Raw genomic sequence first — 27968 nt, 5'->3', positions numbered from 1 at the left:
GATGCGTATCCCATGCTGCAAAATTTACATTACAATGCTTTTAGTAAGGTTCACATGAAAATGAGCTTTGCAGAGCAACAAATCTGTACAATTGGAAAGGGGGCAGTATATGATGCAATAATTGTTTTATCTTAATTAAATGTTTTTCATAATATTTAGAAGCCAAAAATGAAAATTTGAAACTTTACTTATGGATTAATTGCACAGCCCTACAGGAGGGCTAATAATTCCATCTTCAACGATACATTGTTTGTAATATTCAAATAGACACTACTGTAACTCTTTCAAAGAAAGAATACACCCTTACTAAAAACAAGTATTCATTTCTTTACAAATCTTACTTGTCCAAGCTTTTGAAAAGCATTAAAATAATTTAACTGAACGCAAACGAGCCTTGGTTTATTTTGGATCATGAACTGTTAGATGAAAGCCAGAGCACCAGGCATTGGAAGTAAACTGCTTACCATTAAGGATGTTGATGTGAACAGCACAGCAGAGACGAGAAGCCAAAGCCTGCGAGAGAATGAAAGACACCACAGATCAAACTAACAGGCCTCTAATAAGACACAAATGAGCCACGACCAAAAGAGTCAAGGTTTGGCAAAAATAAAACAGCAAGGAACATTGGAGCAATTAAATTAGTCGAGTGTCTGATGTCACACGCAAAAGACAGACGCAGGCTTGAATTCACTGGTGTGATTTGACGAAAAAGTCTTACCGAAGGCCAATGGGCTCACGAACAGCAAACTTTATCTCATTGCCCAACATCTGGCTGATCTGCAAAAGGACAGAATTGCTTATATATTTTTGTTTTCCTTTAAAGAAACAAATGCATATAAAGGAAAAAAGGAAAGCAAAAAATCTTTGAATATTGTTTCAGTCTAAACAAATCAAGTTAAACCCATTTAAAGAATTTATTATTATTATTATTATTATTATTATTATTATTTACTAATTGGAAGAAAGGAATGGGCAAAAATACTGTTTAATATTTGAAACAACATATTCTTATGCTTACCGTTTAACCTATCCAAGTTAATATATTCCCTAAATATATAGAGATTCATAAGTAAAAACAATGTCTACTTTAAAACAGCTTCTAAATTCATTATAATCTCTTGCCAATATAGGGTTAGTTTCTGACACTCAAAAAAATATGATAGGGGCTACTTTTTACCCACACAATCTCCAGCTTCCATTGGTGTCCTTTCTGTGATGGTGTGTTAAAAATAACCTAATATCATTCTTACAAACAGAATTCTCTCCACATCGCTGAGCTAGTAGATTTACAGTGTTTTGCAAATCTTCCCCAAATCCTTATATGACATATTCAAATTTCCTTCCATTTTCCATTTGTCTCGAACATGTAAAGTGTTTTCAGCTACAGTCTGGAGAAATCATTATATCATTTATTTATTATAAACATAATTGTGCCTTACAAACACTGCAATTACTTTATTTTAAATTCTTTGGATTCAATATTACGATAAATATATTGCCTATATATAATACTGGCCCATATTTTCACCTTAGCAATTCAAAGCTTTGAATTTTACCTTTAAAGGTAAAAAAGTGTAATAATTTGAGATTCCCAGCTTAGTCCAGATTCAGAAACACTCATCTATTGTGTTTGGGATAAAATAAGTAACAAAGCACAACATCTTAAGGCCAGGACACACCAAGCTGATGTCAAAGTACTAGCTGTAATGAAAACAGACTGTGTTGTTGCCTCTTGTCGGCTGGGCCTGGTCCCATCTGGACCAAAAAAGAACTGTATGTGAAAAACAGATCAAACAGATGGCAGATGTTTGAAATGAGAATGTGTAAATTGTCCCTGCGTGAGAAGATGCATCTTTCCACACTTGCAGGTGGCAGTATCTATATAGTAAACAAGAACTATTGCTGGACACATACACGCCAAATAATTTATTATTATTTTTTTTTAATCAGTGTTTACGTCACTGAACTTCTCGCTCACAGGAGGCATACACTCATCCAAATATGTCTGATAATCCATAAAGTTAAAGAAATGTAACAAAATGGCATCCGACGTCTTAGTGTTCCCTATTGAATTGCATTGCTTGCTTAGTTTCGTTTTAGTTATTGATTGGTTAGTGCTGTGACAGATTGGTAAAAGTGCATTGTTGCTTATTATCTTATTTGTAATTGAGCAGCCAATCAGAGCATTCTCTTTCACAGATGACAAGCCCTACAAACCACCCATTATCTGTGATGCCAAATTTAAGACAATAATTTTATTACTCAGACAATACATTTTTTTCACTAGTTATGAACTAACAATAACATATGTTCATATGTTATTAATATTATTATTATTATTATGTATGTCTGTTCAAACCAAACATGCACCCAAAACCCAGTGTCCACTTTCACTCCGCTTCAAATAGCGTGTACAGAATGGAAGGAGCAACAATGTCTGTAATGCAAAGGAAGGAAATCCGGCCCTATTTATAACTATTTCAAAGTGTTTTCATGCCTAAATAAAATGAAAGCAAAGAACAGATTCACATTTAAGAGCAAGGAGCGTCCCCTGGTGGTTCGGAGGTATAGGTTGTATATAGGGAGGATCAGCCCTTTAATGTTTATTGCGACCCTTCGCAGAAAGATTGAAAAAAATTTTTTTGAAGAATTATGGGAAAATACCTTTTTGGGATGATAGCGGGATAGAATTGGAAAATATGGGAGAATCCTGGAAAAAAACAGTAGGGTTGACAGGTATATTTGTTGGATTACTTTTTTAAAATTAAAACAGAAGACCTCTAGTGTTAAATGTCTGCAGTAAAATATAAGGGGTAAAAGTGCCAGGATTATTCTATTTGTATGAAATCCAGGTGTTAAAAAAGCGCATATATATCCCATCCTCTTTTTGATTTATTTCAAATCCTTCCCTCAGGATCTCGGTATAGGGTCCCTTTAAAGCACCCACAGATTTAAATTGTAATTTGTTCTTTGTGCGATTGGGCTTGCTGAATTTTAATGGTAAGAGATTGCCACTGTTTTTAGTACAATAAATGTTGTTTTATGTTTTGTGTCTTAAGTGTGTGGTGCGATACGTGTAAATCTATCACTCTGCAGAACAAATCGCCCCAAAAGAGGACAATAAAGTTTACAGTAACAGTAAATTGATCCATGGGTTTGTTTCTCTAATAATTCTACTATATTTCTTAGTTTGCTAAGATAATGGAGAATTTCCATCATCCCTGTGTTTCGATTTAAATCGATCTTGCTGAATACACTGAACTACTCACAAAAAGACTTTATCAGTACTGGCCTGTTGGTAAAAACTGAATTATTAAGCCAACTTTACAGCAACCTTTTATAAACGGAGCAAGGTGGTGCACTAAAGGTTTGTTCAATTTAGGAAAACAGCTCACACAGAGGGATTATCAGATTTGCTGACAGCACACGCCTGCCAAGATCGAATGGTCCATGCAGTCCTATTTTGTGAAATTGAAAACCGTGTTGTAGCATCTGGAGGGAATGATAGGAAAGTTTGAGGTTTGTTTTGATTTAATAGGTCTATTTTGACAGCAGGCTGGGTGGTTTCACAATGAGGGCTTTGTGTTTGTGTGGGCCACAGGGGAGCACAGGCGCTTCAGACAGAACCAGACCCAGACTGATAAGAATGTGGAAGGTGGTACAATATAATGCTTTCTTTGGGCAGCTGAGCTCCCGTCATTTCATAAGTGACATGGACTGTTGCAAGAGAAAACTCTGTTTAGAAGAGGTCTATATAAAGCTCAAACAGCCCCGGTCAGTATTTTATAGCACAATGCTGAAATACCAAACTAATAAGCATGTGAATCTGATCTAAATAAGTAGGCCACATTATGAATGCTACATTATATAAAGGACATTTATATACACATATACAGTGGTTGGACAATGGAATTGAAATACTGGCCAATTTAGTGTTGGATGATTCATGGCTAAATTTGACCAGCCTGGTGGCCAATCTTTATTGACCGACATTCCAGCAGTAAGAGCAAAGTGTGAAGGTTTAATTAGCAGAGCAATAGCACAGTTTTACTTAAAAAAAATTGCAATGCACACAACTTTATGGGTCACATTTCAGAGTTCAAAAGAGGACAAACTGTTGGTGTGCATTTCGCCGGCACATCTTTGTTCAAGACATCAAGTCATTGTGATGTACAGTATCAGGAGCCATAGTATCAAGGGTAATGTCAGCATCATACCACCAAGAAGGACAAACCACATCCAACAGGAGTAACTGTAGATGCAAGAGGAGGCTGTGCGAAATGGATGTCTGAGTGCTAACCCAGATTGTATCCAAAAAAAAAACATAAAACCACAGCAGCCCAGTTCACTTCAGAATTAAATTCAACTCTCCTTTTTCCACCAAAACTACTCATCAGGAGCTCCACAGGGTCAAAGATACATGGCCGGGCTGTTATAGCCAAACAATTAATCACTCGTGTCAATGTCAAACATCATTCTTGATGGTGCCAGCAGCAAAACTCTTGGCTGTGGACAATCTGAAACATGTATTGTTCTCTCATGAGGCCACCTTCATTGTCTTTCTGACATCTGGTTACGGTGTGGAGAAGCCCCAAAGAAGTGTATCACCCAGACTGTTGCATGACCAGAGTGAAGCATGAAGGTGGATATGTAATGTTGGGGCGGCAATATCATGGCATTCCCTAGGCTCAATATTTGTGCTAGATGAGCCAAGGACTACCTAACCATTCTGGAGAACCATGTGCAGACAATGGTTCAAACATTGTATCCTGAAGGCGGTGCAGTGTATCAGGATAACAATGCACCAATACACACAACAAGACTGGTGACAGAGTCATTTGATGAACATGAAAGTAAAGTTGATCATCTTCCATGGCCTGCACACCAGATATAAATATTATTGAGCCCCTTTGGGGTGTTTTGGAGGAGCGAGTCAGGAAACGTTTTCCTCCAACAGCATCACATAGTGACCAGACCATTTTTCTGCAAGAATAATGGCTCAAAAATCCATCTGGCCACTGTACAGGACTTGTATCTGTCATTCCCAAGAATAGCTGATGCTGTGTTGGGTGCAAAAGGAGACCCCACACCATACTAATGAATTATTGTGGTATAAAACCAGGCATTTCAGTTTCATTGTTAAACCCCTACATACAGTATACAAGCATATATAGGCTGCTTTTATTTACTTAAAAATACAGCAACAATTGTACAATTGTGCAATGTTATTGCAATATAAAACAACTGTTATCTTGTGATTCAAATCTGAATTTTCAGCATGATTATTTCAGTTTTTCCTGTCACATGATACATTAGAAGTAATTTCAAATGAATTACTATTTATTATTTTAAAAAGTATAATAATAATATAAATAATAGAAGTACTAGTTGTAGCAGTTGTTACTGTAGAAGTAGTATCTGCTAGCTGCTTCATATTTTTGAATCTTCATAGAGAAAACCTTAAATTGTTCAAGAGTGAAAGTAAAAAAATGTCACAGAAATATAGCAAATAAACATCATTATTTAGAAAAAAAAAGCCAAAGAATCCTTAAAAGAAAATGTATTGCAGTTTCCACAATACAAAGCAGGAAAAAAAAGGTTTTGTCCAATAGTTGTAAGAATCATTAATGATTATTTATGATAAGAGCTGCAAATCACCATATAAAATTATTTCTGATGGATCACGTCACACTGAAAACTTTGAATAAATAAATATATTTTGTAAACGTTTTTTTTTACTTGTACTTATTTTAGGGAGTCATTACTCTAGTCCTCACTATCACACAATCTAAATAGAAATCAATTTAATATGCAATTTCTTAAATCAAACTCAACCATGTCTTACTATGATCAAAGTTAAAAGTAACTGAGCTGCTCATTATATTTGGAAATAGTACATTTTCTCTGATGCTTTGATGCACAAGACAGCAACAGTTCAAAACAGAAATCTTTTCATAATCATAATTTATCAGTTTAATGCATACTTACTGAATCAAAGTATTAATTAAAAAATCTACTTTTTTAATCTAACTATTCAAAGTCATTGAAGGTAATCTACATTTAATCTACATTTTTGAAGACAAAAGGCAACAGGTGGTGAAGATAAGAAGGTTAACAGACCTTTCGCTAAGCCCGGCCTAAAAACTGAACAATCCTCCCCAGACAACGGCTGCCATCTGCCAAATTTCCAAACAAACTTTTGTTCTTGTCTACAGTAAACTCTGTGTATCTGTTCAGTTAGTAGCAGATGCTCGATAAAGAAAGCCTACTATTAAAAAAAGCCTACCAGACCAAATAATAATAACTGAAGTCAAGGCTAACCATATATCAAATCTGAAAAAGGAAACTACACACTAGCAATGTACATTTACATGTTTTTTTAATCACAGAAAAGGACTTTGACCACTTTGATGTGCTTTCAGAATAATTAGCACCATTAAACTACTTCACTCCTTTCCATTTCATCTCAACACATATGTGGCTTACAGGAATGAAAAAAAAACTGCACACATTTATGCCCATTAAACATACAGGCTCTCTCTTTCTTCCTCATCACTAAGAGAGAGATCCGTCCATCATGCTCTACCATGCGCACTAAAAGCGTGGGCCATTTAATGCTGATGAAAACTTCTGATGGAAAGATGAGGTGCTCAAATCATGGCTAAAGGTCATTTTAGAAGAGAATCAAGAAAGTATTTATTAAAAAGTCACTGCCATGTGAAATGTGTGTCATTGTTCCACATTTATTTGAGATTTGTATGCATTTAGTTGCTGTAGGCCCCTTTTATGAAAAAATAAAGTGTGCTTCTGCATGTGTTTGGTATTGGGATGTGTGTCAATTCCATGAGTTTAACTTGCATTGTCTTCCATCTGTTCCTTCGATGCATAACCAAATACATTTCTGTAAGCGTCAGTCCATAAGCGAAGGCAACCGTTATTTTGTTTGTTCGGCTGGCTGGTTTTATAAGCAGGTTGCTGTTAACATCACTATTACATATTTATTCATATTATAATACAGAATAGCTAACTGTGAGGCTTTACTCTTAAAAAATCATTATAAGTGCGTCTAAAATATTATTCTGACAATATTTGATTTGATTTCTACTTATTATAGGACTGTATTTAAAAATATATTTACTTTCTTCATTTAATCATCTTAATTTAATTTGGTGTGTTTTAATGTCATTTCAATTACAGGGGTCATAAAAAATCTTAAATTTTAAAAACTAAATTTTAGGCCTTAAAAAAATAAATCTTAAATTCACTAAAATATACCCTTGTAGGTCTTAAATTCTTTTAAACAGGTCTTAATTCTCCATTGTTTATGTAAAACTATCCAATCGATCCAACACACATGCATGCATTTTATTATTTAACTTGTTATTTTATTATAATTTTTATAAATACAAAATATAATAATATTTTTCAATAAAGATCCAATGGGTCATGGATTACTCACAGGAGAAAAAGAGATCACAAATATATAATTATGTTCAGAAAGCATGTCAGAATGAGACACAAGAGCATGTCCTGAGAGCAGCAGTCAATCAACACATTGCTCAGGCTGTTTCTGGGGGATTTTACACCTCTCCACCACTGCTGGGAACAGAGAGAGCTCTGTAAATGGCAGAAGCTGCATTACATCCAACCACACGACCGCAGAAGCCAAGGTGATGATTGATTTGTGTGAAGAAGATTATGAAGGTGATCGATATAACTTCAGTAAATATAATGTGTGCAATCCTTAAAGTAATAATATTTGTATAAATTATATTATGTACAAAATTAGTTGGTAAAATTAGTTAAAATAAATATGTATAAAAACATTTTAGAATTATATTTTATGGGGTTCGCCTTTATTTGATAGGACAGTAGAGATGGAGTAAGAAATATATGGGGAGCAGAGAGAGAGAAGGGAAGGATTGGGATCTCGAGCTGGGAATCCAACTCACGTTGCTGTGAGCCGGGTTGCTATATATTGGCGACTTAACCACTAGACTATTAAACTAATAATATCAATTTTATGCGTGCAAAATGTTTTTTAAAAGTATTAAGAATTATTATTTTTTTATTATTATCATTAATAATACCCTTCATACCTTTCATTATTATTATTATTATAACAAAATATTAATAACAATAATATTAGCCATTATTTTATACATCAAGTACAATTTTAGTATTATTTAAAATTATATAAATCAAATCAAATTTAATTAACCTCAAAAATTTATAACAACCATTTTATCAGTTTTAAAAATATTAGAATACATATATTAAGCACAATTATTATTATTAGTGTTACTAATAATAATAATAATAATAATAATATTACTATCATCATCATCATTATAATCAATATTATTATCATCAATATTATTATTTTAAATAATACTTGAAATTATTATTACAGATTTCATAAAAAAAATAATAATAATAATAATAAACAACAACAAAAATAATAATAATAATAATAAATAAACTTTTTTAATGATTAAACCCAAATTAAATTTACACAGGGAAAGACCCAGATCTGGCAATGTGGTACCGGAGTAGGTAGTGCTGTCACCTTACAGCAAGATGGTTGCTGGTTCGAGCCTCGGCTGGGTCAGTTGGCATTTCTGTGTGGAGTTTGCATGTTCTCCCTGCGTTTGCGTGGGCTTCCTACGGATGGTCCAGTTTCCCCCACAAGTCCAAAGACAAGCGCTATAGGTGAACTGGGTAGGCTAAATCGGCCGTAGTGTATGTGTGTGAATGAGAGTGTATGGGTGTTCCCACTGATGGGTTGGAGCTGGAAGGGCATCCGCTGCGTAAAACATATGCTGGATAAGTTAGCGGTTCATTCCGCTGTGGCGACCCCAGATTATTAAAGGGAGTAAGCCGAAAAGAAAATGAATGAATGATTGAATAAATGAATGAATGAATAAATGAAGACCTAGATCTACTTAGCTTTTTTGATTGACTAATACAGCACACCTTGTAAAAGCTGGTGTGGAGCTGGATTCATGCATAACATCTCCAGCCATTATGATGAAACATAGGCTGATGGCCGACTGCCCCTTAATGGATGTTTACTTTGATCTTCCTCTGCAACCCTACCCGGGGCTTGATGCACATGACAGGGCCACGGAGGGCGGCTGAGTGCCACCCGTGTTTCATGTGGACTCCCCTTAAAGCCTTGTGAGTTTCAATAGCACAGAGCTAGAAATGGCCAGACCTGCCAGTAATCTCTTATTCAATACATTTACATGGTCATAAATATTCTATTTAATTGATTTTCTGAAAAAGGCAATGTTATGATTGTTAAGGTGTTAACATGGGTTGCTTTTTGTATATTAACCTAAATTGTTTTTAGAAAAACAAAGACGTAACATTTTAATAATAGCAAAACATGTAATTAAGATAAATAAAATTAATACTAATTATTATCATCAATATTATTATTTTTTTTTTTTTATTATTATTATTATTATACAATATATTCTTTATCCATTATGTAATAATAATTACATTTAAACAGATGTAATTATTCATTATTTAGCAAAATCATTAATTTACAAATACATTACAAATAATAATACCAAATATTAGTATTACTACCTAATTATTATTATAAATATATAAATATATTTATCTTTTTTGTAATAATTCAAATAGATGTAATTAATTCAGTATCTAGCAAAAACATTTACTTAATTTAAATAACATTAATACAAATTATTATTATAATAATTACTGATATTGTTGTTGTTATTTAAAAGGATGTAATTAATTCATTACTTAGCAAAAACATTTAATACAAATATTAATAATACCAATTATTAATATTACTACTATTATCATTATTATTATTATTATCATTATTATTATTATTATTATCATTATTATTATCATTATTATTATCATTAGATGTATATATTATTTATATATTATGTAAAAATAATTAAATTTAAATAAGTGTATTTCATTCATTATTTAAGCAAGCAAAGCTTTGGTAACATCAAAAAGCCTTCAATCTGGGTAAAAAAAAGATCTCCCAGAGATCTCAAATAAGTCGTGTTATCTTACCTTTGACCTGTGCACCTCTCCATCATCGTCCTCTCCTCCGACACCCAGGACCTTGCGGGACTTGAGGCGACTCACCAGGTCTGTCTGACTGTGCTTCTTCATGAGGGGTGGAGGTGTGGAGGCCATGATAGAGGAGTAAAGCGGCACTTCTAGAGCTGTCAAGGAGACTGAAGAAACAATAACACATCAACAACCATAACACAATGACAACACTTCACTCTCTCGAAGTCTAGTGTTCCATTTATGGAGAAAAAATAAATATGCACATCAGGGAATATACAGGGCTTGTCAGATTTCATAGCAGAACTGCACAATACTGGAAAAATATGCAATATTATTGTATCGCTTGTCTCTACTCCTGTCATAAGAATTTATTTTCAACTCTATGCTCTGAGAAACTAGGGTTCATCTTTGGGCTGGTCTATAGATGATAACATACACTGTAGCAAATATTGGTTCCACACTATTCCTTCATGTTGTCTCAACACAAATAGGTTAAAGTTATGGTTTAAACAAATTTAAGTGGATTAAACATAAAACATTTAAGTTGTCCCTAAAAATCTTCAAGAATAGTGTTGTTTCAGTTAATTTTAGGTAGTTTGAACGAGCAGCAAAAATAATTTTAGTCTAACATCACCTACTTTAAAGGAAGATATGAAGATATTAAAGCCTCATTAACTCAATATACTAATATAATTACAACAATACATTTTTGATATACCTTGATATTTCATAGCATGTCATTCTGTCAGATTTCAACATTGAAATTTGATCAATGTTAAAACAGTCATGCAACTTTTTGTAAAATGTACAAAAATGTAAAATAACAGAATTGTTTTCAAGTAAAAAACATTATAAATGTCATTCCAGTCCATTCAAAGCATCCTGGATAAAATTATCATCTCCATTTAACACATTTTACTATGTTTAAATAAAATCAACATAAAAATACAAAAACAATTAATTTCTTATGTTGTTTTGAAATTTAAGCAGACATGGAATAAATTACAACAGAGCAAAATTACATAATGGTCAAACAATATGCATAGAATGTAGTGATGCACAATATATCAGCTGCCATATCTGTATTGGCCAATTAAAGCTAATGCCATTTCAGACCAATAAGAAAATAGTAAGCAAAGTGAAATGCACTGTGTATCGACATAAGACATGCTGTCCATTCAAAGGCTAGTGATGACCCCTATCAATTGGTGAAAGTGCCCAAGGGAGATACTAATGATGGAACTGGACTTCGAAGCAGTGGAAGAAGGTCATCTGGTCCAATGGGTCGCATTTTCTTTTACATTATGTGGACAAATTTCAAATGGGATGTTAAGTAAATGGTGAATTCCACATAACATTCAAAGCAAGATTTGTATCATAGAAAACACATAATTAGAAAACCTTTTGGCCAATAATATATTATCAGATTAAATGTTTAAATTGAATAAAAATAATTCATTAAATAAAAAGACTATTAGAAAAAAAATTAGTTGTACCAACTCAATTGTTTTCATTGCGCATACCTGTCAACATTGGGAGGTGTCCCTTTAAAACTGCACAGATCTATAATGAAAGCATTCGACTTTTGACAGCTTTCTTAACTTTTTATGCTCATTTAAGACAAAATGTGTTGTGTTTAAAAGAAAACCCAGCAAGATCGACACGTTTAAATGTTTATTATCAATATATAGCTATTAATATACAGGGTGGGCCATTTATATGGATACACCTTAACAAAATGGGAATGGTTGGTGATATTTACGTCCTGTTTGTGGCACATTAGTATATGTGAGGGGACAAACTTTTTAAGATGGGTGGTGACCATGGTGGCCATTATGAAGTAGTCCACCTTGGATCCAACTTTTCTTTGTTTTAAAAGGAAGAGGGTCATTTGACACAAACTTATTGGGAATTTCACATGAAAAACAATGCTGTGCTTTAACGGTTTTAACGTAACTTTATTCATTCATGAGTTATTTACACGTTTCTGACCCCTTATAAAAATGTGTTCAATTTGCTGCCCATTATGTTGGATTGTCCATGCAACCCTCTTCTCCTACTCTTCACACACTGATAGCAACACCGCAGGAGAAATGCCAGCACAGGCTTCCAGTATCCGTATATTCAGGTGCTGCACAACTTGTAATAACTAAAAATTTTAGGTCCCAATTACAAAAACAGCCAGCAATGACCTTGCTATACATGCACGTAAAGCTTCAGTGTCGATAAATTAGACTGTACCTGCTGACATGTCTCATTGCACAGAACATTTTATCAATAAGGATGAAAGACAGCAGTTTTATGCAGAACCGAAGGGAACAGGACGTGTTCCTCTGATATCTTGTACTGACTCCTTATTGAACAACCCCAAAGCCTGTTTAATCTAATTGATTAGCTTGGTGTTAATGAATAGAGCCTGATTCATGACAGCAGCTGCCTCATGTTGATCTCAGCTCTTCAGCCCTAGATCTAATGAGAACAGAAAGCTCAAACTGAGGCTGCTTAACTTATTGTGAGACACAAGACGCCGCTTAATGCTAAAAGACTGACTGGTGTTGTTGAAAAAACTTATGTTGTACTCTCTAATCCATTAGTCAACTCACTCCCATTAGACAACTCAGGCAGATAATAAAAAAGAGAGAGGAAAAACTAGAGCCGCCTGCCAAAATGGACCACAAATTTCCTTTATTGACGAATTAAACCAACAGCTGTCAGTGATAAATAAAGCGAAATGCTGAAATCTGAAAAGTGTATTAATGCTTTTCTAAATGCTATTAAAGCAGTCACTGAGGAGATATAATCCCTATAAAATCCACTGACATCATGAAAGGCAAATAGGCTTTTGGCTTATTTATACTTTAACTTAAACGGCTCTAGTGAAAGTGTGTTTTGGTTATTCATAATGAATTACAACCAAGCAATGTTTCAGAACAGCATGCTATATACTGTACCACAGAACACAGTGATGAAAAAAATTTCAGGTATTCTTCATAAACCCTGAAATATCAAATCATGCAACCATTTTAATTATTCATGCCACGGTGCAGGCTGGGTAGAATGTGAATGTGGCTCAATAATAAAAGCATTTTACAATATACACTCACCGGCCATTTTATTAGGTACACCTGTCTAACTGCTAGTTAACACAAATGTCTAATCAGTCAATCACATGACAGCAACTCAATGCATTTAGACATGGTCAAGACGATCCGCTGCAGTTCAAACCGAGCATCAGAATGGAGAAGAAAGGTGATTTAAGTTACTTTAAACGTGGCATGGTTGTTGGTGCGAGATGAGTTGGTCTGAGTATTTCAGAAACTGCTAATCTACTGGGACTTTCACACACAAACCAACTCTAGGGTTTACAGAGAATGGTCTGAAAAAGAGAAAACATCCAGTGAGCGGCAGTTCTGTGGGTGCAAATGCCTTGTTGAAGCCAGTGGGTGAGAGAAGAATGGCCAGACTGGTTTGAGCTGATAGAAAGGCAACAGTAACTCAAAACACCAGTTGATACAACCGAGGTATGCAGAAGAGCATCTCAAAATGCACAACCAGTGATGGAAAAGTAAAAGTACCATCACTTGTCTAAAAATGTAGTGTAAGTAGAGTAAAAGTATCTGTTGTAAATATTACCAAAGTACGAGTAAAAAGTAACCCTTTTAAAAGTAGTCAATAGTGAGTAATGAGTATTACACTGTAAAAAGCTGATGCATTTACATGTCATTTGTGGATGTGTGTAAACGTAACATTCTGTAGTACAATTAGGTATTGCTCAGCAGCACACAATGTCATAAGACGTTAATATTAGGTTAGATCTTTGGTTTATTTTAGGTAGTGTTAGCAAGTGACCAAATCAACCTCAAGCCAACATCTTAAACCAACGTCATATTAACGTCAAATAAAGACATTTATAAGGCAGGTATGACAATCAAAATCCAACATCTGATAGATGTCATAGTGGTAATATCCACACAATGTCAAGCTGTAATATCATTAGACGTTGATATTTGGTTGATTTTAGGTTTGACGTTGGACATTGACATAGGCCTGACGTTGGGTTCTGACGTCAACGTAATTTTTATTTCCAATGAGAATGCAATGTCCCCACAACATTGGGGTACAACATCAATCTGACGTCATGTGATGCCTGCTGAGTGTTTAAGGGTATTTCTGTCATCATACAGAAAACATCTGTCATCTTCTCATCAGTGACATGCAGTTTAAGCGGTCTCTGGATCAATGCATGTAAAGATTTTGCACATCGTCTTTGACACTTTTAATGCTTTCAAACTTTTCTGCAATTATAAATCGCCCATGTCTTGAGGTAGTTCATTATGATGCGATTTACTGGAATCACAAGACTGATTTTTGTAATCCCCATAGACAAGAAAAAATAAAGTAGTAAGTGCAGATTAAAGGAAAGTAGTGAAGTAATAGTACCAATATTGCACTAAAAATGTACTTAAGAGAAAGTAAAAGTACACATTATAAAACTGCTTAGTAAATTACAATTTCTGAGAAAAACTACATACAGTAACTTGAGCATTTGTAATTTGTTACTTTACAACACTGCGTATAACACATCCAACCTTGAGGCAGATGAGCTACTCCTGTCAACTAAGAAAAAGAAACTGAGCCAAAAAATAAAACAAACATTCGCACAGGCCCACTAAAATTGGACAATAGAATATTGGAAAAATGTTGCCTGGTCTGATGAGTCTCGATTTCTGCTGCAACATTCGGATGGTAGGGTCAGAATTAGTCGTCAGTTCATGCTGGTGGTGGTGGTGTTGGTGTAATGGTGTGGGGCATATTTTCTTGGCAGACTTTGGGCCCATTAGTACCAATTGAGCATCATGTCAACACCACAGCCTACCTAAGTATTGTTGCTGACCATGTTCTTCCCTTTATGACCACAGTGTACCTTCTTCTGACGGCTACTTCCAGCAGGATAACGTGCCATGTCAACGTGCAAATCATCTCAGACTGATTTCTTGAGCATGACAATGAGTTCACTGTACTTAAATGGCCTCCACAGTCACCATTTCTCAATCCAATAGAGCACCTTTAGGATGTTATGGAACGGAAGATTCGCAGTATGGATGTGCAGCCGACAAACCTGCAGCAACTGCATTATGCTTTCATGCCGATATGGACTAAATTCTCAGGAAAATTTTTTAGTACCTTGTTGAATCTATGCCACAAAGGATTAAGGCAGTTCAGAAGGCAAAAGGGGGTCCAACCCGGTATACCTAATAAAGTGGCCAGTGACTGTGGATTTAAATTATGATTTTCATCTTAAATTGCTTAAAATAAGACAAAATATGATAAAAAAAAGCTCAATTCAAGTTAGGTATTGTCATTTGTTTGCTCAGCACCTGTAATTTGTATTTTTAGCAGATAGGTTTTCACAGTATTAATACTTAATTTAAATTTGAATTTTTACACGGCCATTAAAAAAGTATGTTCTATATAGCATGAATGTGAGTAACATGAATGGAACTCAGACGAATTACACCCTCCGTCTGTCATTATGTGACAAAAATGTGTACTGTTGGTGTGCGTTCAGAAACACTGTGTCTTGCAGAGTTTAGTAACAACACAGTTAGACATACCTGAACCAGCTGATCAAGCTCTTACTAGGGCTGCATTCCAGTCAATTTTTTTATGCTTTTTCACTCTCTAACTTGATTGTACATTATTGATTATGTTATACAAGTGTCCACTGGTGCTACATCTAAATGTGTTTAAATGAAATACTCTAAACCACTGGTGTCAAACTATGCACAGTTTAGCTTTTAACCCTAATTAAAAGGTACACACCTGATCAAACTAATGGAGTCATTCAGGCTTGTTAGAAACCAACAGGCAAGTGTATTAAAGCAGGGTTGGAATCAAACAGTGGCCCTTTTTGTTTACACCCCTCACCTAAAGCCCTTGAACACTTGGGAACCACACTATTGTGACGTCACAATCGCATTTCATTCGGGACATAAAGGTGCTGGAGTGAACATATGAAGCCGGCTTGCTCCCTCCATCAAAATTGAGTAATTAAGAGTATGTCGGTATAAGCTTGTCTCAACCCCAACAATACATAACCCATTTTTCTCATTTTTAAATATACAATCAACCTACCAAAATAATTATACAAATTAACTTAGATACAGACTGTGATCTGAGATATGCATATTAATATCTGTTCCTCTAACTGTCATAATACCTATTATTAAAACAATGAGTGATAAACCATATTTATTTATTCATTCATTTATCTCATCTCATCTCATCTCATTTTCATCCAATTCTCCTGGACCGGGTCGAGGGGGCAGCAGTCTTAGAAGAGAATCCCAGACACTTTCTCCAGCTCCTACAAGGGGGATCCAGAAGCGTTCCCAGGCCAGCCGAGAGACATAGTCCCTCCAGCATGTCTGAAACAGATGCCCGAGCCACCTCTGCTGACTTCTCTCGATGTAGAGGAGCAGCAGCTCTTCTCCATTTACTCTGTGACGCTGCCCAGTATGGTGCAGCCGGGACCCCACCCTGGAGCCAGGCCTGAGGTTGGGGCTTGTATGAGGGTGCCTGATGGTCCGGTTGTTTCCCACGGAACCCGGCCGGGCTCAGTCCGAAGGAGCGACTTGGGACCATTCTCCTGCAGACACTCCACCCGAGGAGGGAGCCATAAGGGGCCAGTGCATTGTGGAACAGGTGGTGGTCGAAGGTTAGGACTACGACAACCTAATCGTCAGGCACAGAAACTAGCTCATTCATTTATTTATTTTTCTTTGAGTGATCCACAGCGACTGCCTTGCACTTAGGGGTGCATTAATACTACTGCGTGCTGTTTGTGTTGCTCTGCAATAAAACTTCCGGAACACTAGCTGGCAGTAGGGTTAAATCCCATCTCGAGCTTTTTCACAGGTATTTTGTTTTTTCTGAAAGTTACCTTAACGTCCAAGTAGCTGAAACTCGCTCATTCTGAAACAGGAACTGGTGAACATGCAACAACTTTATTCATAAGGTAAACACAAAGCATTTGTGTCTGCATTTGTAGCTTCTTTTCCGGACTTCACACTTGTAATCACTCGCTCTATCGGGCTCGTGGCTCTGAGCACTGCCACCACTCGTCACAGCTACCCAAGCCAACCAATCACAGAGCTTGAGCTACGCGTCGTTGCGGACCACAAACTATTCCAGCATATGTTTTACGCAGCAGATGCCCTTCCAGTCACAACCCAGTGCTGGGAAACACCCATACACTCATTCACACACACACTCATACACTACAGCCAATTAAGTTCAAATAATAGTCAATAGACAAATTCATCTTTTCTATCGGTCTGGTACACTGAATCAATGTACATCAATCATACTAGTACAGCAGACCGGAAACAACCCCCTGCGCATTTAACAGCTGCTATTCTGACATTTGGACTCTTCAGGCTGCACACCCTTAACATGGAAAAAAAAAGCCTCCAGGCTCTACAATACAACACCATTAGAAATGCAAAACATAAAAGTGTCTGCTCCATCTCTTTTATGCACACGCCGCCATCCATGACAGCTCATCCAATTGTTCTTCAATCTCAAATCATTATCTTCTCAGCAAACATTAAGTTGCTTCAGTTGCCTAGAAACACAAACGGTATGAACTTTCTGCCTTTCATATGATCGTAAACATATTCAGGGATCACGCCTCTCTAATCATTAATCAGCTATTTGAGGTCGGCTGTTATTAATGATGAGCCCTGTATTCAAATGTTGAGTATCTCATTTCCTCCCATTCATTGTCTTTACGTTCAAAGAGGTTTTTGTGAAGCTCGCGGAGGCCAAACATTTACATTCTCCAATAACCATCTGCTTGCAATGTGTTGCTTAATCACACCTGTGTTTCAAAAAGCATTTAAACAGCCATGATTGAAAAATACAATGATTTGACATGAATTAGACTTAAGCTTTATTTATTTTTTATAAAAAATTTTGGAAAGCGATTAGATTTGTATACTTGATCATAACAGAATAAATAAATGAACCCACAGCAAACGGTTTCTTGATGGGTTTTGCTGACAGCACCAGAATAAGTAAAATAATAATGAACCAGCCTGCTGAATGAAGTTAGTTGACCTGCTAATATGGTGCAGGATCAACAAGCTCTCTCTTAAAATAAGAGTACGAATATTTACATTTCTCATATTAATTAGGACCAAACATCCTTCTGCAAAACTACAGCAAGCACAAACATGTAGAAGTAGATTTCAGTTTGGACGTCCCAGCCTATGGGCTGTGAGTGTGTGTGTATGGTGTCCTGGCCTATCGGCAGTAAGTGTCTGTGTTACAATTACAGGTTGGAGGTAGTAAGATTGGTAAACAGGTGTCGCTCGTTGGAATGTGGATAAAAACCGTGTTCGGCGCGTTTGTGTGATAAAAGCTCGGTTAAACTTTGTTGACCATCCCATTTGGCCCAACCCTTCTTTCAGTCTACTTTATATTAGGGATGCTTCGATCCATCAGCAAAAGATCGGTATCAGCGGATCACATTTTATAACTTGATAGGTAGGTACTCGCCAATCTTGCTAATAAACCAATCGCAAGTGTTTGTTTACGAGTTTACTAACAGAGAAAGACGCACCTGCGCACCCAAATTATACTTCTATCTGAATTATACACACAGCAGCTACAACACGCAAGGAGGTAAATGATGCATGGAGGCATCAGCGCTCACTGCACTCATGTAAGTTTGTGCAGCTAAAATATATACAGTACATATGCGGTGCAACCTCTGTTTATACAATCTAATAGCGCGACTCACACAAGTGGGCTAATCATCTCTATCTAGTGTCTTATCCAATCTATGACCTCTACTGGAACCTCAGAGAGTCTCCTGCATTTTCATAGCGGCTCTGTAATGCCCACAAATTAAATAAAATACCTCACAAATCATAGTGACGAGTGAATGAGCAAGAGTACAGATCACAGGAGGAATAGTAATGTTCTAAGCATTACATTTCTTAGGTTAAACGAATAGAGCAGTAAAGATATCTCGAGCACAAATCCCCCTCTCCAAATCTGCCGTCAATAGTTGGAGATGAGCAAAATATTGGAATGTCCTTGCATGTATTTAGGCCTTTTTACATATAAGAACTGAAAGCTCTGTGTTTTTGACATTATTGCAAGTTCACTAAATCCAGGCCGGAAAAATTAGATAAAATTAAATAAAAAATATATTTTAACCTGAATACTCAAAAATATAACTTTTTGTAATATAAATATTGCAATAAACAGTTTATAAACAGTAAGTAAAGAAGTGTTTGATTTATAGGTGTGCAATTATTTTTTTTTTACTTCTGATGTATCCAATGTGCGCTCCAAACTTTTTCTTGATTGAGAGAGGTTGAAGTCTTCTTCTATCATCGTTTCCAAATAGCATTGCTAGTATTTTTCTTAGCAAAAGATCAAAAGAAAATCGGCACAGTACTACTATAGCTCTTAAAAGTCTTTAATATCACTCAAATATCACTTCTGAGTGATATTAAAGACTTTTGACAGCTAAAGCGGCAGTGTGCCAATTTTCTTTTGATCTTATGCAACAAATCATGTTTATTTTTGATCGAGCACCTGCCTTCGAGATTTTCTAGATGTTCGCACATTTCTGTTTTTTTGCCAGTATTTTATCTTACCAATTTTTAGTAGGGCTAAGGGGAAGAACTAAATAGCCCTTCGAACGGAGATTCTTCAGGACCACACTCGAAACTAAGAGGTAAGAAAACTTGCCAGAATACACCAGCCACAACGGCAGCATAGTTGCACCCAGAAGTAAGGAGATCCACAAATTAGCATTTTTGTCATTATTACAAATTTGTACAACAAACAAACATATACATTCATAACCGCATTCATGTTTTACCATTGTGCTTAAAAAACACAAATAAAAACAGCTAAATTTCGATAACTATAATCCATAATAATAACTCTTGTATTATAGCAGTGCCACAACATTGACACTCGATGACACTCGATGACCTGTCAGAAATGTCGAGTACCTGGGAAAGAGCTTTTTAGTATCTATAATGTTAATGCTGTTTTTGTGCGTTTACAAAGATGAATAGGCCACTGTAAATGCACAGTATAGTTACGATCTTATTGCCACATGACATATGATGACGTGTGCAGGTGCTATAGTGGTGTCCAAATTCTTGGGGAAGGGGTAGAGGTACAAAAATAGAATTAGGATTGGGCCTAAATGGTTATAAGAGACGTGTTCTCAAAACATCTCTACTCTATATTACTTATGTTATTGTTATTTTAACCGTGATGGTTCCATCTGGTCCACCTTTTTGTTACAGCTTTTCCTTTTTTTTCTTTTTTCTTTTTTTTAAACTCACTGAAACCTTTTTTTACCCCTCGACTTTCTTGTTTGGCGATTAGAATCACTGTTTTGATTACGATGTGTTTTCTCATAACTGAAGTTTTTGCTTTGTCTAGTAATGCATTTAAAAAATATTCTGCTACTTGGAGTACTTATCTTGTTTCTATATTGTTTTCTATATTCATGTTTAATGTATAAAAATAAAAAAAATCAAGAAGCATTTTCTAAACGAATAAATTTTTTTCAGAAATGATCTATTAAAATTAAGCGTTTTCTTTTTCAAGAAATAATTTAAATAATCTGCCAGTTATGCAAGCCAAAACAAGATTAATTACCCAAATGTCAGATTGTTTTTCTTGTTTTAAGGAAAATCCAACTTTATTAAGTGATAAGCATTATTAATAACATTAAAACAATATTTTTTTATGCGTCTAGAAAACATTTTTTAATTTTAAGAATTTTTAAATATTTTAACTAAAACAGGACAAAAACTCTATGTAAGAAAGGTATTTTGCAGTGTGCCCAATAACATAATTTAGTGATAAATGAGTAGATCCCAGAGCTATTGAACTCCTGCAGATGTGTACTGTATTCAGTATTTGCATTCCTCCTATTGTGAGGAAGTAGGTGTTGTTGCAAAAAAAAAAAAAAAAAAATGCAATCAATTCAGTTACACATACTACATTCAATGCTTTTCCACTATACTGCAGTAGCATCCACACACGCACACATTTATTTCTATAGTTGGCAGAGGCGTTTGGCTCATCATCATGGCGCTGGTTCATGATCAAGTCTGATTATGTGGGGGTTGGATGAGAATGAGAAAAAAATATACAATCACACCAGACTGCTCTAACACTCCATGACCCGAAAAACAGCGAATGAATATTTTGCGCAAAACACTAACAAACGGCAACCCGTATCAATGCACTGATCCAACAGAACCTGCTGGAAGCATTGTTTTGCAGGCGTTTGTTGTAACAGTGTGAATAGCCTTTGCAATCACTGCAGGAACTTTATCAGACAAGACCCTGCAGGACATCACTGAATAACTCTCCATCTCATCAATCTCAGCACTCATCCTCCACTTCCCCCCAAGACCAATACAATCTGCGGCTTCTTAACTTACTACCATCATCAAAAAGCCTTCTCCTGCTTCCATTATACGAGCCTCTCTGGAATACTCGAGATCCTGTCTGCAATATAACCTGCCTACACACACATACACATATCACTCCTGCACAACAATCTACTGTTCAGCATTAATGATTAGTGTATTAGTAAAAGCTTATTTCGACTCTATAAGGATAAATAATTAACAATAAATTCCTGTCATTAAAAAACAGTTTAAGGAACGGTTTGCTCAGAACTGATAAGAATCTCTATATTTCTCACATCAATGAAGGCTAAACATTCCTTAAACCCAAGCATGCACAAATGTTTATGTTCACAATAAACATTCATTTATTTTATCGGCTTAGTGCCTTATTTATCAGGGGTCACCACTGCGGAATGGACCACCAACTATTCCAGCATATGTTTTATGCAGTGGATGCTTTTCCAGCCACAACCCAGTACTGGAAATGCCCCTTATACTCTCTCATTCACACACGCACTCAAACAGTACGGCCAATTTAGTACATCCAATTCACCTATAGCGCATGTCTTTGGACTCTGGAGGAAACACACGCCAACACGAGGAGAACATGCAAACTCCACACAGAAACACCAACAGGTCCAGTCGGTACTCGAACCAGTGACCTTCTTCTCACCGTACCACCCGAAATAAAGATTTTGTATAATAAAAACAGACTTTTTAAATTTACTATTCCAAACTTTTTTATTATTATCACCAACAATATATTTGCTGATTTGATTAGGGAAAGCTAAACCACTGACGATCCCAAACTTCCAGACTTTCAGATTCAGTGTCAAATAAAATAGTATTCTAAAATGAACTCAAAATATCACACATTTATTAAAGTTAATGAAGGGGTGTGTGCCAATCATATGCAATTTCTTTGAAATCTGTCAAATTCAACCCTCCAAAATTAATCTCTGACTTTCAGCAATTAATGACACCTCTAGCATGCAAATTAGAGAAAAAGCCTTGTAGAAATTCCTGTAGTGTTTTTCAGAAATGTCCTTCTGTATAACATAAAAGATTAATTTTCTTTGGAGGCATGAAAGACTTGACTTTGAAACAGGTTCAAAACTTAACTTTGAATGTTTTACCTTTAAAAAGCCAATTACTTGGTAAATATGTGTTGTCTTTGATATCAAACAATTAAATTTATCCAGTTACTTCAATCAGAATAAACTGCAATCAGCAAACTGTTTAATGCTCTTCAGTGCCCTTTGTGCATATACATGTATTTACATTTGTATTTGTGTACACAACTACATAATTCAAATTGCCCACTACATACCATTTGCAACTATATCATTACTAAAATAATGTTTATTGCATCAAATAAAATGTAATGCTGCATGCAGATCTAAATGCAATCCCATGAATTGATACTCGAATGTAACATTTTAAATACATTTTAAAACAGCTGCAATATATTCATTTTAAAGTGGCGTTTCCATCAACTTATATTTAATTTGTGAGACATTTTTGCCCCAAGATTTCCAACAGTGGTTTAAATGAAAAATGCAGAAATGTGTTCATAGAAATATTAGTCAATCAAATTGACAATTACATAATATAATAATGCATGTCTTGTCATCTTGTAGTCATCTTGTAATTCATCAGCATGCAAATTCTTTCAATTTAGAATTATACTGTGCAACTAAATGTTAACTTATTACCATAAGCACATTACTAATAAAAATACTAATAATTTGGGTAATGCTCCCCGATCCTCTGGGTAATTTCATTTTCCTGATATTCCAAGAAAAAAAGCCACTAATGGAATCTTTAGTTAATGCAAATTCTGAAACAGACACACTGCAAATGCCAAATTACAGAGGACATTTGACATGGGCTTTTCATGCTACCTATCTTGTCTCTGAGGCTGGGATTTGGTGTAAGGATGCCTGTGAGCCTCTACAGCCGACCACTGAGCAGGTTGCATGCCAGGAACGCTTTCCCCAAGGTGAACTTGCTAGCTATCAATGGATGACAGTTTCAGGTTCTTTTCTAAGCTATAGAAAAGTCAGAAACCTAACTAAATGCAAAAAAAAAAAAACAGGTAAAACCATCTTCAAATGTCACTAGATGTGCCCTTTAAAGTAGCATTTAGTTGGACATAGCCTCCACCTTTTTTAACCACAGACTTGCATTTGATTTGGATTGTGCCAGACTTGATTGGTTAGACCTATTTTTCTAATAATAATAATAACGGATTTATTTTGTCTTTGATGACATTAAATTATATTTCACTAGATATTTTTCAAGGCACTAGTATTAAGCTTAAAGTGACATTTAAAGGCTTAACTAGGCAGGTTAGGGTAATTAGGCAAGTTATTGTATAACAGTGGTTTGTTCTGTTGACTATCTAAAAAATGTAGCTTAAAGGGGCTAATAATTTTGACCCTGAAATGGTTTAAAAAAAATAAAAACAGTTTTTATTCTAGCTAAAAATAATAATAATAAAGAAAATAAGACTTTCTCCAGGAAAAAAATATTGTCAGATATACTGTGAAAATTTCCTTGCTATTTAACATAATTTGAGAAATATTTAAAAAAGAAAAATAAATTCAAGGGGGGGCTAATAATTCTGACTTCAACTGTATATGCCTCTATTTATCCTGAACTAGTTGACAATGTAATTTTTCAATAATTCAATAAATCGAAATGGATTTAACATGTACATGCTCCCCAGCACTTGTCAATTTTCGGCCTGTTGCTCAGTAACCTTCTTATGAAAGAGTCCTTTTGACCCTAAACAAACAGTTTTGGCAGTAATCTAGTCATTAACTGCTTCCTCCTGCTTAAGTAAACATTGCATCCATGCGAGGTGGAAGAGGTTTTACTAAAATAGCAGCTTTTTGAATGTGAAGAACCCTTCACAACCCAGACATCTCAGAGCTTCAGCGGCAGAGATGAACATCGCGATCTCATGTCTACACATCAGTCCAGCTTTTACCATGACAACACTCTCATACACTCAGCAGATAAGAAAGGTCAGTGCAGATCTAGGTGGGATTTACAGTCATGCATAATACATGAATTGGGATCTGAAAGATTAAATATTTCAAATGCAAGCACAAATTCTGCAAAGGTTCTTAATACAGGACAAGTGGATACTGAGCTCGCTGAAATCGATGAGATGGAGCAGTTAAATATGTGTCAAATATGTGATCTATGTTTCAGTCAATGCATCAGTGCAGTGTTATGTAGTTTCCATTTCAATAGTCACGGAAAGCTATTATGATGCAATGCCTTCAGGTTCAGAGTCATTAGTTGCAAGCAGAACCAACACGTTTGAGAGAATCTGAGTCTCCGCAAGTGTGATGCTTAAGCTGTCAAGCCTGTCATATTGATTTGAAGAGGTCTACATGACGTGTTCTGCTGGATCCGCTGCTCTAAAAGCATGTCTACAAGAAACACCTAGTGTCAAGAGAAACAGGCTTATTGCTGAAGCTTTTATTATGGTATAGGGTAATACCACGATATTGATTACTTTAACAGGTATAAGCAAAACAAAATGTAGAGTAAGGCTTTATTATATATTCATGTTCAGAGTAGGCATGGGACGATAACCGGTTTAAGGTTTACTGTGGTTTTGAAAGGTCAAGGTTTTAAAACCTTTAAAATTTTCTGCTATACTGTTCCTACGGTATTTGTAAGGATTTTTTTCTCTCTTCAACATCTCTAGCAGAATAGGACCCTCCACATCAAAAGCTAGCGATCAGTCCATGATTCAGGAAACATTTGAAAAACAAAAAAAATCGCTTAAACCAACATCCAGCATGCTGTAGACCTGAAGAGTGCAATGACTATATCCACAGAAAAAAAAAAAGATATCCAAAGACGCCTTTTGAAGTTGTAAAGAAATCTGTGTGAAGACAGCAGAAGTCAATGACTTATTCAAATTATTTAGCCTGACATGTTTACTGCTCCAAAATATTTATTAAAATAAAATATGCTGTGTTTAATGGGGGGAAAGTTTTTGTTTTTTACCTAGACATTTAAATAGACATTAAATAGATATTTTAGAGCAGTAATTACAAAACCGTGATATCGTGAATCTGTAATATTTTTATCCAAAGATATCATTAGAATCTTATATTCTTATGATGTCTAGTTCAAAGTAAATAAATGCTTCAAACTAATTAAATTGCAAAAGGATGATAAAGTACAATAGGTAAAACTTTACACACTCAGAAATATTAGTACAAAAATCGGACACTACGGTGGTACTTTTTCAAAAGGACGGTACCATTTGTACCATACCTTTAGGGTACCTTTTTGTACTTGTATTGTTCTATGAGGAGCATGTTTGTATGTTTTAGGTAGTGCTAAACAATATATCATTTGAGCATATATATCACAATGTGTTTGACTGCAATAGTCACATCGGAGGATTAGATTATTTATTAAAAATAAATTGAATAATTGAATAATTTGAATAATTTCTTTTTCCTTATTTCTTATGTAATGACCATGTTATTTTACATTTTATTGTTACATTTCTATACATGCATACTGTTAGACCTTTTAGGAAATCATGAAAAGCACTGTTTAATTGTTAATTTAGCTTGTAATATATTATAATTTATGCAGATGCGCTGTATAGAAAAAGACTTGATCTTCCCAGGGGATCTAAATTAACAAAATCTTTCTATATAGAGCTATTTAAGTCATCTGGTGAAATTATATTCATATCACAATAAATATTGCAGCAAAACAAAATATTGGAATGTCAGATTTTTCCAATATCGTTCAACCCTAGTTTTAGGGATTAATATTTACCTTTAAGGGTCAATTTGAAGCAAAAATTTATTTTAAAAAAAGATACCGCCCCAGTGACAGATTTTGTACCTTTATTTCTGGAAGTGTACAATTAAGTCTCATTAGTAAATGCTTTAATGGGTTAAAATCAAAAGTGAAAAAAAAATGCAGATTTATAGGTTACAATAAAGAATGAATTTTATTAGTTATCAACTCTTTAACAAACACTTAATAAAACCATTATGATTTTTAATCAGATTACAAATACGATTTTAACTAGGTATGGCCGGTATATGATTCTGACTGTATGATAACTTTGGATAAAAATACCACGTTTTGACGGTATTGTGGTTACTGCTCTAAAATAAGTTCTTTTTAAAATGTCTGGGTAAAAACCTAAAACTTTTTCCTTTGAACACGATATAATTTATTTTGAGAAACATTTATAATATTATTTTGGAGCAGTAAACATGTCAGGCTAAATCATTTAAATGAATCATTGACTTCTGCTGTCTTCATTAGTTTAAAAAAAACCACAGATTTCCTAACCATTTAAAACACCATCTTTGGACATATTTACTGCTGGAGACACTGTTGTTCTAAAAAAACTAAAAATAAATAAATAAAAATCATACATATACCGTAGGAACACAGTACATTTTTTCAAACATTACCAAAACATTATCGTCCCATGCCTTATTAACACACTTATTAAGTGATTTTACCTAATTAATAAAAGCTTTTTTAGTTTTCATTTTAACAAATGGATAGCTCTAAACACATTTTTTTTTTAAACACAAATCATTATTTACTGTATTTTGAAATATGTGCAATTTCAATATTGTGCATGTTTATTATCATGACATAATGAATTATTGAGTCTTCAATTTTTGTAGTAGCAAAGCACAAATGTTGCTCAGAAATAGACTTGAAGTACCGGCTATTTATTGATCTCCAAATGTCCATTCAAACACCCAGTGATACCTTTTCTCTCATTTCAGATACAAAAATGTCACATGGCAATTTGTGTGAATTGTGCCTCCTGGCAGAAGGAACGCTCTGCCTGCTGTGTGGAAGTCCAAGATCTGCTCTGAGTCACCTCGGTGGAAATAATGGGAACAAGCAGTACAGACCTGCTGAAGTAAAGCAGAGCTGACATAATGCTCATATTCCAACCTATGAGGTGATTCATCAGCAGGAACAGACGGCTGCTAAACAATGAGCACTTTTTCCACCAGAAGATCGAAACAAAAGGCGATAGCAACACAACTTTACAAAGCTGAACAAAAATCAGTCCATTCTCATAAGGTTACATTTCACACTATTGTTCAATACACACAATGTATTATAAAAAATTGTACTCTAAGATCCACACAATTGATTTGTGTTGGAGCAACATAAAAGGAATTAAGTCAGCTTATTAGTTTTTACAAATGTAAATAAATTGAACATTTAAAAATCTCAGGAATTGTGTCATTTCAGCTCATTTAAAAAAAATAATAGTTTGAACGAACAGCAAACAATAATTTAGTGCAAGTTTGCACATAAAAAGAGAATTCATTCATTCATTTTCCTTTGACTTAGTATCTTTATTCACCAGGGGTCACCACAGCAGAATGAACCGCTAACTTA

At 35.0% G+C, this 27968-nt stretch overlaps 1 protein-coding gene across 1 annotated transcript in view; it reads right to left on the bottom strand.

The window, feature by feature from the left end:
* The window catches only part of tp53i11a (tumor protein p53 inducible protein 11a), a 51594-nt gene that overhangs the window by 13141 nt on the left and 10485 nt on the right, over positions 1-27968 (bottom strand). The window contains 3 exon segments of the mRNA NM_001013352.2: positions 465-513; positions 719-777; positions 10069-10235. Coding sequence (NP_001013370.1) covers positions 465-513; positions 719-777; positions 10069-10170 — 210 coding nt within the window. The 5' untranslated portion in view covers positions 10171-10235.

This window comes from Danio rerio, chromosome 7 (assembly GCF_049306965.1).
Source record: "Danio rerio strain Tuebingen ecotype United States chromosome 7, GRCz12tu, whole genome shotgun sequence".
NCBI lineage: Eukaryota > Metazoa > Chordata > Actinopteri > Cypriniformes > Danionidae > Danio > Danio rerio.
This window is presented reverse-complemented; position numbering and strand designations above follow the sequence as displayed.